Source organism: Vipera ursinii, assembly GCF_947247035.1.
Source record: "Vipera ursinii genome assembly, chromosome: 1".
Lineage (NCBI taxonomy): Eukaryota > Metazoa > Chordata > Lepidosauria > Squamata > Viperidae > Vipera > Vipera ursinii.
In genome coordinates, this window is record NC_139512.1 from 320,357,174 (window position 1) to 320,373,619 (window position 16,446).

At 38.4% G+C, this 16,446-nt stretch overlaps 1 protein-coding gene across 2 annotated transcripts in view; it reads left to right on the top strand.

Annotated features, from left to right (window-relative positions):
- The window catches only part of DHX57 (DExH-box helicase 57), a 44,702-nt gene that overhangs the window by 11,650 nt on the left and 16,606 nt on the right, over positions 1-16,446 (top strand). For both annotated transcript variants that reach the window (XM_083379212.1, XM_083379211.1), the window contains 6 exons: positions 1,311-1,435; positions 2,554-2,687; positions 4,570-4,624; positions 8,398-8,591; positions 11,902-12,018; positions 14,593-14,689. In XM_083379212.1, coding sequence (XP_083235338.1) covers positions 1,311-1,435; positions 2,554-2,687; positions 4,570-4,624; positions 8,398-8,591; positions 11,902-12,018; positions 14,593-14,689 — 722 coding nt within the window. The remainder of the gene's footprint in view (positions 1-1,310; positions 1,436-2,553; positions 2,688-4,569; positions 4,625-8,397; positions 8,592-11,901; positions 12,019-14,592; positions 14,690-16,446) is intronic.

Genomic DNA, 16,446 nt, shown 5'->3' on the forward strand with positions numbered 1-16,446 from the left:
ATTTGAAGAAGTGGTAATTCTGATCATGTGTTTTAATATAACTCTTTTTAAATGAGAGGAAATATAAACAAGTTTACCATTTTAATCTTCTCTATATATTCCTTATTAGATCTAAGGAAGGTACCAGTCATTCAAGCACATTTTGGCCAGTATGCTATATTATATTTTGTTGTGCACCTCCCTGAAACATAGGCAGCTATATAAATTAAATTAAATTAACTCCCACTGCTTTTTTGCCTATGTATGGACATTTCTTCCCTGTTTAAGTAAGGAGATACTTCTGAAACAGTACCAAACAGGTCCCAGGTTGCTTAGTTATATCTATATTAGACTTTGGTATTCAATATTTTTTATCAGCCAGAGTCCAGTTTGCAATACTGAAAGATCTTTTGCTTCATTATCATGAACAAGTTTTGCAGTGGGTTGAAATAAATAGAATAGAATTTAATGGGAGAAGTATAAAGTTTTACCAGTACATCTGAGTAGGAAAAATGTAAAACACAAGTACAGCAGAGGGAAACCTGGTTGCATCTGCGTGTTCTTTTCTACTACAAGATAAACGTGAGCCAGCATTGTGGTATCACTGCTGAAAAGGTAAATGTTATATTAGCATGAGTCCAAAGCATGGGAAATAAATGTTCCACTCAACTATGTTCTGGACCATCATTTGGTTTATAGGTTTCACAGTTCAAAAATGGCATGACAAAATTGGGCAAATTCATGCAGGGCGACAAAGATGGTAAAGGGTCTGGAAACCAAGCTTTATGAGTTAGGTTCTAGAAAAGATAACTGAGGGGAGATACAATAGCAGTCATTAAATATTTGAAGGTATGTCTCACAGAAAAGTGAATAAACTAATTCTCTGGTGCCCCAGGGGGCAGAGTCAGAGCTGTTGGGTTAAACAGGGAGGGAAGAGAACCTTCCTGACTGCCCATGATGTCAGCCGGTGGACACCCTGCCACACAAAGTGGTGAGTTCTCCTTTGCTAGAGGTCATCAAACATCCAATAATCAGTCAGATGTGTTTTGGTGGTTCTTGAATTGAGCAGAGGATTGGACTAGATCAGGGGTAGGCAACCTCAGCTCTTTTATGACTCATAGACTTCAACTCCCAGAATTCCTGAGTCAGCTGACTCAGGAATTTTGGGAGTTGAAGTCCATGAGTCATAAAAGAGCTGAGGTTGCCTACCCCTGGACTAGATAACCTCCAAGGTATATCCCAACTCTATAATTCTAAACATGGAAAACAAAATAATCTGACAGAACAATGATTTTCTTGACCATTTTAACATTTTGTCTTTTTTATTCAAGTCTTCGTCTACACGGCTATTGTACTGTACTACTGGAGTGCTTCTGAGAAGACTAGAAGGGGATAAGAATTTACAGGGAATAACTCATGTTATTATTGATGAAATACATGAGAGAACAGAAGAAAGGTAAGCAAGCCTTTAAAAGTAGGCAATTTTTCATTATTGTATTTTATATCCTTTCTCTAAATTTATTCTATTTGTATGCAAACGCTTCTGTTGAATTACCTTTCCATTTTTTATTTTAATGTTCCATTAAGTGAAGTCATCTTCAGTCCCAGAAGTCCAAAGGTTGTAAATTTGTATGTTTCCTTTCCCCCTATCTTTGTGGTATGCAGAAGGAAAAATTCATTCATTTATTCATTTATTCGATTCGTTTGCCACCCATCTCACTTCACAATGTGCACATTCTCTTCTAAACTGCACTGTTGACCAAGTTAGCAAAACAATTTAAGGATTATTCCTAGCTTCTTTAACAATTAATCAGGGTTCAAATCATAATTCCTAGCATTTATGTAATCATATAGCAGACACTGGAGAAAATGAATAAAATAAACCACTAATCAGTCTTCCAGCTGCATAGAAAACAGAAAAGTGAGTGTATGGCAAAAGTAGCATTTAAAATTGGGGTTTAGCACCATGATCATTTAGCTTTGAGTTCACATGAGCTCACTATTACATACTAATAATGTACTATTTATGAATACTGGATTACTACCTTATGCCAATCAACTTCTAGATTGGAATTACTAAAATTTGGTTCAAAGATGTGAGGCTATTCTTTGGGGAAAAAAACACCCTGATCTTTCTCCTACACTCTTAATCGACTGCTGTAAGAAGCTACTTTCCAAAAAGCAGTGCAGGTAGAAAAACAAAAATAGAAAGACTAAATCATATTTGGATGCTTCACATAAATAGTATTTTTTTGCAAGCTTTATTCCTAAACATTTTACTTGTTTGGTAACTCTGACTTCTTGTTTCAGGTGTGGCATAATTTTTGTTTGCTTTTTCATACGCTTAAAATTTAATTTTCAGTGATGAGGTCAAATTATTCTCCTCCTCCTCCAGAATAACTGAAGAGGTATATTGTTTGTATTTCAGTTTCTGCCATAATATGTAACATATTTACAGCTTTGGAGCTAGAACATTAAAAACTAAGTACTGAGTCGACACCCAAGAATCACTTCCAATACTGAAAGAGGTTGAAATGTTGGAAGAATTTTAATTTCCCCTTGTTTTTTTCCCAGTGACTTCTTGTTATTGATTATGAAGGATTTAATGTTACAAAGACCAGACCTGCGAGTTATACTAATGAGTGCTACTCTGAATACAGACGTCTTTTCTCAGTATTTTAATTCCTGCCCTATTGTCAATATACAAGGTGAAAACAGCTTCTTTTACTATTAATTCCTTTCCTGTTTTAAACTTCTGATGATTTTACAGCAAATGTCTCCATTATAAGATTCTATATATTTACATCACACTGTTCTGATAGTAAAATATTTGAACTGAGGAAACTATACAAGTCTTAAGACTCTAAAAGGCATAGTAGGCATGCTGCTAAACCAGTCTGTATTGTTTTGAGCATGATCCGGTGCTAAGAAGCATCACTTACAAAGCATATAATTGCAAACGACTTGCCTGCTGTTATTTCCAACTTACTTACTTGCAGCACATACACACAACCAGTTTGGTGCAATGATTAAGGCATCGGACTAGAAACCAGGAGACTGTGAGTTCAGGTCCCACGTTAGCTGCAAAGACAGCTGGGTGACCTTGGCTAGTCGCGTTCTCTCAACCTGAGGAAGGAGGAAGTTGCAAATCACATCTGAAAAGGTTGCCAAGAAAACAGCAGGGACTTACCCAGGCAGTTTCTGAAAATCAGAGACAATTGAATGGAAGGGTGGGGGGGAAAGCTTTTCAACTGTAGGAATCCTTTAAAAGGTGCACATCCTTCAAAAGAATATGTTTCCAGATCTTTGCAGTCACTCGGAAGCAAGTTACAAGTTTGAGATTATACTATAAAATGTTACTGACTGCTGAACACATAGATTTTGCATTCTTGCTTTCAGTTCTGGTACCTATCAACTGCAAAAGTGATGGATTTCTTATATATCGTAAGTCATCTTAACTAAAGTCATTCTCAGGATGTTTATACAGGAAACTAAAAATCAGACCAAGCATCCTTATATACTGATGCTTTTAATAAAAGCCTATACCAAGTAGTGGCATTCCGTTGATTAAAACATGCTGCTAAAATACTCTAAATTTGTTTTCTTTCTAAATTCAGAGAGGCATGGTTGTTGAAGTAAAAAATGAATTAGCGGGGAACATGCCCAAAAACATAATTATAGAATAATATTTAATACTCGTATATTTTCAAATGCATTTTGTTCATATTCCTTGGATATAGTCTTATCACTAGCACATGGATTTCTGTGACCTAAAATGTTAGAAATACGCTAACATTTATGACCTTAAAGTCATTTAAATATGGCCAATTAAACCAAAAATATGACTTTTAAACCAAAATATGACTTTATTTTTTTCTGAAATTAGCACCCAATTATTTAAAATCTGCTTACACACATGCACATCCTCTCACATATCCCTGAGTAGGGGAGCAAATGAGAAAAAGAAAACAAAACAGGCAAATTCTCACCTTTTTTCAAGTCTCACACACACACACACAAACACCTCTCCTTGAGTTGGGGAGTGAGTAAGAAAAAAACTGGCAAATTCTCACTTTCTTTGGTGGCTCAAACTTGCGCTGTTATCAGGAGATTTGCCAGTAACCAAAATATGTGTTACAAAATTAAGCAGAAAGATGTCATAACACCTTTAAAAAGCCAAAATATGATTTTTCAGGCAAAATAGAAAGCATCTACTAAAACCTGTTTTAACTTACTCATAAATTCAAATAAAGGTTCCAGAAAAAAATAGGACATGTTATGTTATACATTATGACAACTGTACATTCTCTGTTTATTATTTTATTTTCCAACCACAATGTCCTTTTTCATTTTCTTCTTTTTTGCTTTTATGTAGTAGTTTGTTCCTTAAATGGACTAAAATAATACTTTATTAAAAAGATTTTTATTTGATTACCATATCGCAATGAGGTTCAGGCTATAACTACACAAAAGTGCTCCAAATTTGTTGGAATAAAACTTCCAATTCTTTGCTCTGTTTTGCACATATTTTGGGTCTATTTCGCTAAAACTATTTTTGCTAAAACTATTTATAATTGTTTACATCTCTAGGAAGGACATTCCCTGTTGAGCAGTTTTTTCTAGAAGATGCAATTGCAATGACTGGGTAAGAAGTTTCAAAAACAAACCTAGCACCAGCAATTCTTTTTTATGTAATATAAATTTCTTTTCAGACTGAAAATTCAGACTGTTTGTTGGATCATCCTTGTGGAATAACAGATAAACCTCAGCTAATGTAGAAAACACTACTGCACTATATCAAATAGGATTTTAAATGCCAAGTATTACTAAAATCTTAATTTATTGCAAGAATCAGACTGATGTACTTTATATCATTAAGAATATAAAGACTAGGGAAACATAGTACAGTATGTTTATGTTGAGGTCCTTTCATTCGTTTTGTAACTTGAGCTCTAGTATGGATTAGATGAGCATTAATGTGCATGACACCAAGACGTTTTAGAGAAAAGTAGGAAGCATGAAATGGAGTGCAATCTCAGATCAATCACTGGATTAAAAAGGGCTGTAAAGTTTCTGCCAACCACATAGGAAGTCTACAAGTAAATCTCGACGTACAACCATTCATTTAGTGAGTGTTCGAAGTTACAACAGCACTGAAAAAAGTGACTTGTGACCAGTTTTCACATTTACAACCCTGCCAGTATCCCCATGGTCACATGATCAAAATTCAGGCACGTGGTAACTATGTATGCATTTATGACAGTTGCAGTGTGAAAGAGGAAAGCTATATTTGCTTAACAACCACATGATTCACTTAACAATTTCAGTGATTCGCCTAAGAACTGTGGCAAAAAATGTCAGAAAATGGGGCAAAACTCACTTAGCAATTGCATTACTTAGCAATGGAAATTTTGGGCTCATTTGGGGACATAAGTCGAGGACTGCCTATATTTGTCCAGTCCATTTTCCCAAAATCCAATTTAAAATAGTAGTCATTGCAGAATTGGAAAATATGATAAAATGTATATATTATATATTTTTAGTATGTATAACTTTTTAAAGGTAAACCTCAAGTTACAACTGTAATGGAGCCTGATCACTATGGTCTTAGCTATTTTATGACCTGTTTTGTGGAAGTTGTTAAGCAAAACCATGATTTGCCATAGACTGGTTTTGCCAAAATAAATGCTGAGTTTGGCAAAACCATCATAAAACACGATCATGTGACTGGCGGGGCAACCCTCAGAACTTCAAGTCCAGGTTGTAAGGATCCTCATGTAGGGATGCTGGAACTCTGAACAGTTTTAAGTCAATTAGTATATGTATTGATAATCTTTCACCCATTATAACCTAAGTTTTGACATACTTTAATGGAGGAATTACTATTTTCTAAATTAGATATTCAGACTGTTAATAACCGGTAGCAATAATGACAGAAATTCAGGTTTGTTTGTTTCTAGCTTGATGTTTAGGGACGTGGTGGCTCAGTGGGTTAGGACGCTGAGCTTGTTGATCAGAAGGTCGGCAGTTTGACGGGTCGAATCCCGAGTGCCGCGTAACAGAGTGAGCACCTGTTACTCGTCCCAGCTTCTGCCAACCTAGCAGTTCGAAAGCACGTAAAAAATGCAAGTAGAAAAATAGGGACCACTCCGGTGGGAAGGTAACAGCGTTCCGTGCGCCTTTGGCGTCCAGTCATGCCAGCCACATGACCATGGAGACGTCCTTGGACAAGCGCTGGCTCTTCGGCTTTGAAACGGAGATGAGCACCGGCCCCTAGAGTCGGAAACGACTAGCACGCATGTGCGGGGGAACCTTTACCTTTACCTAGCCTGATGTTTACAAATATCTCTTAATTTTTTTCTTGCCAACCCGATCCAAAATAAAATGAAGACTGGTTTACATTGGTTTAGATCAGTGGCTGTTATTGCTGATGAGCAGATTAAAAGAGCAAGCTTTAAGTTATAGCTGTATTGACTCTCCGAGTAAATCCTAAGTAAAATAGTACACTTTTTTGAAACAGGTACCGTATATCTTGGATTATACTATGAGGCTGCAATTCCTACAGAGAACTGCACTTAGTGATAATTAACTCAACAGAACAACTGTTGGAACAACTAGAGTGAAAATTAGATAGAAGCTAGATGGTATTTGTGTATTTATGTTTTTATCTGGGGGTTGATGTGGGCATTGTTACTATTTGTGATTTGAATTGGTTTTAATCTAACCATGGATATCTTAATCCTTGTTTATATATATATATATTATAAGACACCAAGAGTTGTTTTCATTGTAGTGGGAAAGAGAGAGAGGATAGATAGATAGATAGATAGATAGATAGATAGATAGATAGATAGATAGATAGATACTATACTTCTTGATAAATAACTCTGAATTGCCATATAATTTCTTTGTATCAGAAAGAAAAGTCAGGCATACAAATTGAGCACAGGAAAGGGAAGGTCTTTTAAAAATGTTGATATTTTTAAGTGAAGTTATATAAATTGGTATCAGTTTTCTGAATTTAATTTTATTCATGAATCTGTGTAATGTAAATAAAACATGTCAAATGTAATGAAAAACTCAAGTTATACATAATACATTTGACAAAGTAACAAGACACTCTTATAACTGGAAAAAGTACTGAGTACTGCATTTATTTGAATAATTTTTCTTGAAAATGGGTTATTTTCTCTACTAAATTTCCTGATTATCACAACATCTCCAGTTCTTTTACATTTTTGATTGCACACTTAATGGATCACCTTGAGTTCTGTGTTTGGTTTGGGAGAGGATAAAGGCCTGGCATACACTGCTAGACTCACTGCCCAGCCTGGTCTTGAGCTGAGCTCTGAGAGATACTGTGGGCAACCAAAAAAAAATGTGTCAGAGTCCACACACCAAAAGATCTCAAGTAACTCTGGCAAGCTTTGCCAAGTGCAATGAAAGTCTGTTTCAATGATCCATTTGATACCCATAATGCTTTCTTTATAGATGTTAAAATTTTGTTTGTAAAGGTACAGTGCTCTTTATCAAATTCCAAATGTTATTTGTGCAATAGGGTTGCAAAATATATACACAGCCCTACTCAAAATACTTCCTGGCCAATAGTCTAGTTTATCTTACTATGTTTCCCCGAAAATAAGACTCACCCAGAAAATAAGCCCTAGCCTGTTTTTTTTTTGCATGCACCTAATATAAGCCCTATCACAAAAATAATTCCTAGTTAAGAGCCCACCTACTCCGTCCCACAGTCTGGATGCTCTCTGCAGCAATGGGGCAGGAGAGAGTGCGTTGCACCAGTGTCTCCACCACCAAGTGGGGCGCCCAAACACTTTTCGCTCAGAGAGAGACTGAAAGCTTAGTCTGCTTGCAATTCGCTACATTTCCAAGTGCCCCATTTGCAGGCAGACAAAGCTTCCAGTCTCCGTCATTTTTCCATCTGGGCAAAAAGTGGTTGGGCTCTCCATAGGCACCCAAACACTTTTTACCCGGACAGAGAAATGATGGAGACTGGAAGCTTCATCTGCTTGCAAAAGGAAAGAGTGTGGTAGGTGGAGGCAGGCGACAAGGGAGGCTTCCCCCGCCTGTCCACACTGCTCTCCTCCTAGCCTGAAGGCGCGTTCTGCCGGCACTGCCCTCACCTCCTGAGCCTCTGCCCTGGGAAGCTAAGTAAGCCGTTGCAGTCGTGGGCAAGCAGACAGTGGGAGGGAACAGGCGGGAGGCCGCAAAAGTCGGGCAGCCCCGAAAATAAGCCCTTTTGGTCCAAAAAAAATTAATAAAAATAAGACCTGGTCTTAATTTTCGGGGAAACACGGGTAATTACACGGCACCATTCATAAAGTAAAACTGTTAACTGTTTGAAAAGCAAGGATAACTGCTTGCTTTTTCCCCCCATGACCTCTCTCGGCATGCATTCAGGTATGTTTTGGAGGACGGCAGTCCATATATGTGCAGAGCAAAACAAACTGTACACAAGACAGGAAGACACACGCGGACTGCTGCAGAAGAAGTGGAAGAGGGTCTGAAGCACGCTGGCTTGGTGAAAACTACAGTCCAAAATTCAGTCCCAGACCAAATGCTGACTTTCCAACAATTGCTGATACGTTACAAAGGTATCTTTCTGATGAACATGGTACACCCATTGGTTTCCAAACACTCTTTGTGTATAAAAAATATTTGGTTTATTACCTGAAAGTTGTATTCAAAAACAGTTAAGTAAAAATTGTAAGACTGAAGCCTCTTGGATATCTATCTATACTAGGTTTTATTTGTGCCAAACTTTTAAAGTTCTTTTTGGAATTTCCAACAGAGAGATTCCAAATCCTGGACATTATCTTTCGTAAAATAAGAATTGACATGTGAATTTCAACTATGCAAGTAGAAATACCGAATAATAGTTAAAATAATTTCCTTGGTATATGATTGATGGTAAGCCATTGGAAAATGTGTCCATCTTAACTTATTTTTTTCAATACTTTCTGGGAAGGAAACAAAATTCAAATTTTAAATTCAGTAAATTCATGCTCACACAATGGATAGAGAGGACATGGTACTGAATAAAATTTGTACTAGGGATAAATAGGTGAGTGAAGACGTAATCTGCTATAAGGGTTATTAGAACTCTGCATATCTACCTCAACAGAGTGATTCAAGTTAACCATTAGTAATAAATGTACTATATATATAAATGGAAATTCAAGATTTTATTTATTTTACTTGCCATGATTTGTACTCTAATACCCTAACTGAACTAACACCAAAAAATGATGTCCTTATCATCATGAGAGATTGGAATGCTAAAGTAGGAAGCGAAAAGATAACCGGAATAACAGGCAAGTTTGGCCTTGGAGAACAAAATGAAGCAGGGCACAGGCTGATAGAATTTTGTCAAGAGAATACGATAGTCATAGCAAACACTCTTTTCCAACAACCCAAGAGACGGCTCTACACATGGACATCACCAGACGGTCAACACAGAAATCAGATTGACTATGTGCTCTGCAGCCAAAGATGGAGAAGCTCTATACAGTCAGTAAAAACGACCATGAGCTGACTGTGGCTCAGACCATGAGCTTCTCATTGCAAAGTTTAGGCTTAAACTGAAGAAAGTAGGGAAAAGCACTAGGCCACTCAGGTATGAATTAAATTATATCCCTGTTGAATATACAGTAGAGGTGACAAATAGATTTAAGGAATTATATCTGATGAACAGAGTGCCTAAAGAACTATGTACTGGGGTTCGCAACATTGTACAAGAGGTAGCAACTAAAACCATCCCAAAAAAAAAGAAATGCAAGAAAGCAAAATGGCTGTCTGAGGAGGCTTTGTAAATAGCTGAGGAAAGGAGGGAAGTGAAAGGCAAGGGAGAAAAAGATACGCCCAGTTGAATGCAGAATTCCAGAGAATAGCTAGAAGAGATAAGAATGCCTTCTTAAATGAACAGTGCAAAGAAATAGAAGAAAACAATAGAATAGGGAGGACCAGAGATCTCTTCAAGAAAATTGGAGAGATGAAGGGAACGTTTCATGAAAAAATGGGCATGATAAAGGACCAAAATGGCAGGGACCTAACAGAGGCAGAAGAGATTAGGAAGAGGTGGCAAAATTACACAGAACTATACAAGAACGAGCTTAATGTCCCTGATAACCACAATGAGGTAGTCACTGACCTTGAGCCAGACATCCTAGAATGTGAAGTGGGCCTTAGAAAAACTGAGCAACAACAAAGCTAGTGGAGGTGACATTATTCCAACTGAGCTATTCAAAATCTTAAAATATGATGCAGTAAAAGTGCTATACTCAATTTATCAGCAAATTTGGAAAACTCAACAGTGGCCACAGGATTGGATAAGATCAGTTTACATTCCAATTCCAAAGAAAGGCAGTGCCAAAGAATGTTCAAACTATTGCACCATTGCACTCATTTCTCATGCTAGTAAAGTTATGCTTCAAATCCTACAAGCTAGACTCCAGCAGTATGTGGATCGAGAACTACCAGAAGTACAGGCAGGATTTTGAAGAGGCAGAGGAACTAGAGATCAAATTGCCAACATAAGCTGGATCATGGAGAAAGCTAGAGAGTTCCAGAAAAACATCTACTTCTGCTTCATTGACTATGCTAAAGCCTTTGATTGTGTGGATCATAACAAACTGTGGCAAGTCCTTAAAGAGATGGGCGTACCAGACCTTCTTATTTGTCTCTTGAGAAACCTATATGCAGGCCAAGAAGCAACAGTGAGAACTGGACACGGAACCACTGATTGGTTCAAAATTGGGAAAGGAGTCCGGCAAGGCTGTATACTGCCGCCTTGCCTATTTAACTTATATGCAGAGCACATCATGAGAAAGGCAGGGCTAGATGAATCAAAAGTTGGAATTAAGATTGCCAGAAGGAACATCAACAACCTAAGATATGCAGATGATACCACTCTAATAGCAGAAAGTGAAGAGGAACTAAAGAGCCTCTTGTTGCGAGTGAAGGAGAGTGCAAAACTTGGGTTGAAACTAAACATTAAGAAAACCAAGATCATGGCATCTGGCCCTCTCAATTCCTGGCAAATAGATGGGGAAGAAATGGAGGTAGTGACAGATTCTATTTTCCTGGGCTCCAAAATCACTGCAGATGGGGACTGTAGCCAAGAAATTAAAAGACACTTGCTCCTTGGGAGGAAAGCCATGGCAAATCTAGACAGCACACTAAAAAGCAGAGACATCACCCTGTCAACAAAAGTGCGTATAGTCAAGGCTATGGTCTTCCCAGTTGCAATGTATGGCAGTGAAAGTTGGACCATAAGAAAGGCTGAGCGCCAAAGAATTGAGGCCTTTGAACTCTGGTGCTGGAGAAGACTCCTGCGAGTCCCTTGGACTGCAAGGCGATCAAACCGGTCAGTCCTAGAGGAGATCAACCCTGACTGCTCTTTAGAAGGCCAGATCGTGAAGCTAAAACTCAAATACTTTGGCCACCTAATGAGAAGGAAGGACTCACTGGAGAAGAGCCTAATGCTGGGAAAGATTGAGGGCAATAGAAGAAGGGGACGACAGAGAATGAGGTGGCTGGATGGAGTCACTGAAGCAGTAGGCGTGAGCCTAAATGGACTCCAAAAGATGGTAGAGGACAGGAAGGCCTGGAGGAACGTTGTCCATGGGGTCGCGATGGGTCGGACACGACCTCGCAGCTAACACCAACAACACCCTAACTGAAATGGCTGTCATGTAAGATTTCAGGACAATACAAAGGTTCTGTGAAGGAGAAATGTTTATTTTTGAAAGGTTGAAAATGTATGTAACATTTTAAAAGTGTCAAAGAAAGTTTTGTCAATTTTAATACATCTTGGTAGTTTGCATTTTTACTAACTAAATTAACTTTAGTACATTTTACTGCTGAGATTATTTCTCTGCTTATGCATATTTCTTTTTTTTGTAGGTGTTAGTAAATCAGTAATAAAAACCATGGCAAACATGGATTTAGACAAAGTAAATCTTGAATTAATTGAAGCCTTGCTTGAATGGATTGTCAGTGGCAAACATTTATATCCACCAGGTAACCCAGTTTATCAGCTGTGATCTGTTTTACAAATTGATTAAACTGAATAATTCCAGCATGTACAATTTCATAAAAATAAGACATTCTTACTATTGTGATGAGGAATTACATTTTTAGAGGCATTGCATTCAGACAACAATTTAAAGAAACAAGACTATTTTTACTTGTTCCTTCCTTTTCCCCTTCTTTCTCATATACAATTTAATTATCTTTTTGTTTCCCAGGTTCCTTCTTCAAAAGTACTAATAAAATGTTTAAATAGTTGTGGTTTGTTTTAAATAAATTATTAAAGGTTGTACACAAATAAATTATTAAAGGTTGTACTCTCTACATGGGGCTGCCCTTGAGGTCCACCCGGAGACTCCAACTGGTGCAGAATGCAGCCGAGCGAGTTGTCTTGGGAGTTTCCCGATACTCCCATGTTACACCTTTGCTCCGCGAGCTGCATTGGCTACCGGTTGCTCTCCGGGTGAGGTTCAAGGTGTTAGTTATGACTTACAAAGCCCTTCATGGCATGGGTCCGGATTACCTACGGCAACACCTGCGGCCGGCGTCAACTTCCCTCCGTCCAGTGTGCTCCCACAGAGAGGGCCTCCTCAGGGTGCCACCGATCAAAGAATGCCGATTGGTGACCCCCAGGGGGAGAGCCTTCTCTGTGGGCGTGCCAGACCTTTGGAACTGCTTACCGGTTGAGCTCCGGATGGCCCCCGACCTTCGCTCCTTCCGGCGCGATCTCAAAACATTCTTTTTCGAACAAGCTGGCCTGGTCTGACAGGATGGGGTTGGGTTTTTAAAACTTGTTTTAACTTTAATATGTATTGATTTTATGGGCATGATGTTTAATGGCTTTTTAATTTTTGTATTCGATTTTTATTGTGTATTGCCCTGTTCACCGCCCTGAGTCCTTCGGGAGAAGGGCGGTATAGAAATTAAATTATTAAATTAAATTAAATTAAAATAAGGGAGTGAAAGAGAGTAATTGTAAAAGCAAAATATATTTTCAATAAACTAAAATATTAGCTGCAGGATCATCTGAATTTAAATAAGTCACGTGAACAGAATTCAGGCACTTGGCAAAAAGTATATTTTTACAACAGTTCCAGTATCCTGCGGACATGTGATCATCCTTGTGACTTCCCAAAGGGCTACCAACAAGCAAAGTCAGTGGGGGAAGCTGGATTCATTTAATGACCATATGGCTTACTTAACCACTTAACACCCAATTAACAACTGTGGCAAAAAAAAAAGTTGTAAAATTGGGCACAACTCACTGCTCACTTTATGACAGAACTTTTGGTCCCAATTGCGGTCATAAATCAGGGACTACTTTTATAGGATGACTCGAGCACTAAGTGACAAGGGGCACTTTAATTAGAGTAGCTTGGAGATTATGACAGTGCAATACATGAGTAACTGTAGCATCACCCAAGCATGAAAATAAATGCTCTGAAAAAGAAATATTAATGTACCTTCCTTCTAACACACTAGACCAGGGGTCGGCAACCTCGGCTCTTTTATGACTCGTGGACTTCAACTCCCAGAATTCCTGAGCCAGCACAGCTGGCTCAGGAATTCTGGGAGTTGAAGTCCACGAGTCATAAAAGAGCCGAGGTTGCCGACCCCTGCACTAGACCATAAGTCTTTAAACCTTACTAAGTTAAAAACTCTCATGCAAATAACACAAAGAGGACAAAAGAGGTGTTTAGATGTAAAGAACCAATGGAACTGGCCTCCATTATATGTGATAGATTGAGGCCTTAAATGCTCCCTGCAGACCCAAATCAAGGACTTATTGATCATGCTAACTGCTTTTTCAGGGTTAATCTTCCATGTTTAGTTATTTATCACCAACTACAATTGGTTTTTAATATATCTATAAAGAATATAATAGAATGTCCCTGGTATAATAAATAAAAATGTTAATACAAATAACACTTTAAAACATCCATGTACAGTACTACACAGATAAAACTAAATGAAGGTAGGTAGCCAGCACTTAATGTATAAACAAGTACAGAACCCGTAGATTGCAGTACTCTCCAGAATCATTTTGTTTTTAATAAGACACTTTAAAAATTATTTTCAATCATTTTTAAAAGATTCAGAGACAATATTTCACATAGGAAAACATTTATGGGTAAGTAGTACATTATGGACATCTGCAGAGGCAGTAAACGAAACATGTTCAAAAGGTGCAGAACTTTGATCTTCCCAACATCCCTCCATTTGGACATCGTTGTCTACCCTGCCCATTACCAACAATTATATAAAAGGCATTTGTTGTAATTTTGTTTTCCAACTGGGAGTATTTTCTGCATTGGAAAATGCAGTGCTTTTTTTGTAAAAGAAAAAGGTGCCGGAACTCACACATTTCATACAACCCGCCTTGCCTATCTTACAAGGTTCCATCCAAAAAAGGTGCCGGAACTCCGTTCTGAGCGTTCTATAAGAAAAAAAGCCCTGGGAAAATGTAATATATGAAGCAGCAGAGAGGAACTGAGAAAAACAAAGATAAATATGGCTGTGAAGGAAACAGAATAGCTTCTACTCATTATTTTAATTCCTGTTTAGGTGCAGTACTGATATTTTTGCCAGGCCTAGCAGAAATCCAAGCATTATATAATCGGTTGCAGTCTAATGCCATGTTCAACAACCGGCACAGCAAACGGTATGTCTTAATCTACTTTTAAAAGAAAAAGAAATAGAAACCAATATTTTAATCTTGTCAATGAATTTAGGCATTTATTCAAAAGTTATATAACATTTCTTCCCTAGACCACATGACTTTTCTGCCCTGGAATATAACCACAGTGAATGCTTGTATATTAATATTCTATATTTCTAAGTCAAATAGGAACTTCCAAACTACTGTAATCTGGTTATTGAACCAATAACTTGATAAATGTATATTAGCTAATCTTTTAGTATTTCAGCCATGTTAAATTCATTCCTGAGCAGGTATTGCAACTGAGAAGGCAGTTCTCCTGGATCCCAGTAAATAATATTGCTTAAAGGAGGGATCTGGAATAAGCCCACCCTGTCAATTCTGGTGGGATGAGTAGAAACAGTTAAAAACAGGTGTCTCACAAATAACCCGCCTCTATGCCATGTAGAACTTTGTAGGTGACAGTCAGAATTATTTAGAATTAGGAGCCAGTGCAGCTCATGGCATAAAACTGTTACTTGGGTGAAGAGTCCAAAACACCTGCCTTACTGCAACCTGCAGCTTCTGGATACACTTTAAAGGCAATTGTGTGTAGCGTGCATTACAATAATCCAAACAGGAAGTAACAGGCATGAGTGACTGTGAGTAGGGCCTCCTAATCCAAGAGTGTGCACAGTGGATACACAAGATGGATTTGTGCAAAGGTCCTATGAATCCAAGAGTACCCACAACTCTGATCCAGGCAGAAATGTACAACTGAGTACCACTTGTACATCTCTGCCTGGAGAGAGATCACTAGCATAGCAGTGATACTTATCCATTTATTACTGGCTGATTTCAGCCAGCAGTTTCTTATTGAAAAGAAGTGAGGAGAGACAGCACTCTGTAGTATTCTGTAAAGCAGGGGGCAAGGACTAGAGCTCTCCCTCTATCAGCTACCAACTGTACCTTAGCATAAACTGGAAAGAAAGAAGAGAGCCACAAAAAGTGACCTCTCATCAAACAGATCCATAGTTCTTATTAGTGATAATCCCTTTGAGGCTGTTAATTGAGATGGAAATTAAAGGATGATAGTTGTTCTCTGATCTAACTTGCAATTTTCATCAGCCCCAGCCATCATAGTCAGTGATTAAGGTGGTTGCGACTTAACTGAAAATAACAGAGAAATTGGAATATTTTGTGTATATACAGTGCTACCTTTCATGTTTCTTTGACCAAATCCAGCAGGCTCAACCTCTCTATTCACGTACCTATATAACATTACTTTGCAGTATGCCGCCCAGAGTCCCTTCACATTTTTCATAAATAAAATCTGTTTTCCCATTTTATTTCTGAAGAACATTGAACTTTCCCTAAGACTACCTATTGTTGCTGGAGGTGCAATTTCCAAAGTATTGTATTCTTGATTACACTATACCAGGGGTCGGCAACCTCGGCTCTTTTATGACTCGTGGACTTCAACTCCCAGAATTCCTGAGCCAGCTATTCAAAGCCCTACATGGCAGGGGTCCAGAGTACCTTAGGGAACACCTGCTGCCGGCATCGACTTCCCTCCGCCCTGTGCGTTCCCACAGAGAGGGCCTCCTCAGGGTGCCACCGGTCAGAGAATGTTGACTGGTGGCCCCCAGGGGGAGATCCTTCTCTGTGGGCGCCCCGGAGCTATGGAATCAGCTACCGGTTGAGCTCCGGACGGCGCCCGATCTTCACTCCTTTCGCCGCGAGCTAAAAACATACTTTTTTGAACAAGCTGGCCTGGCCTG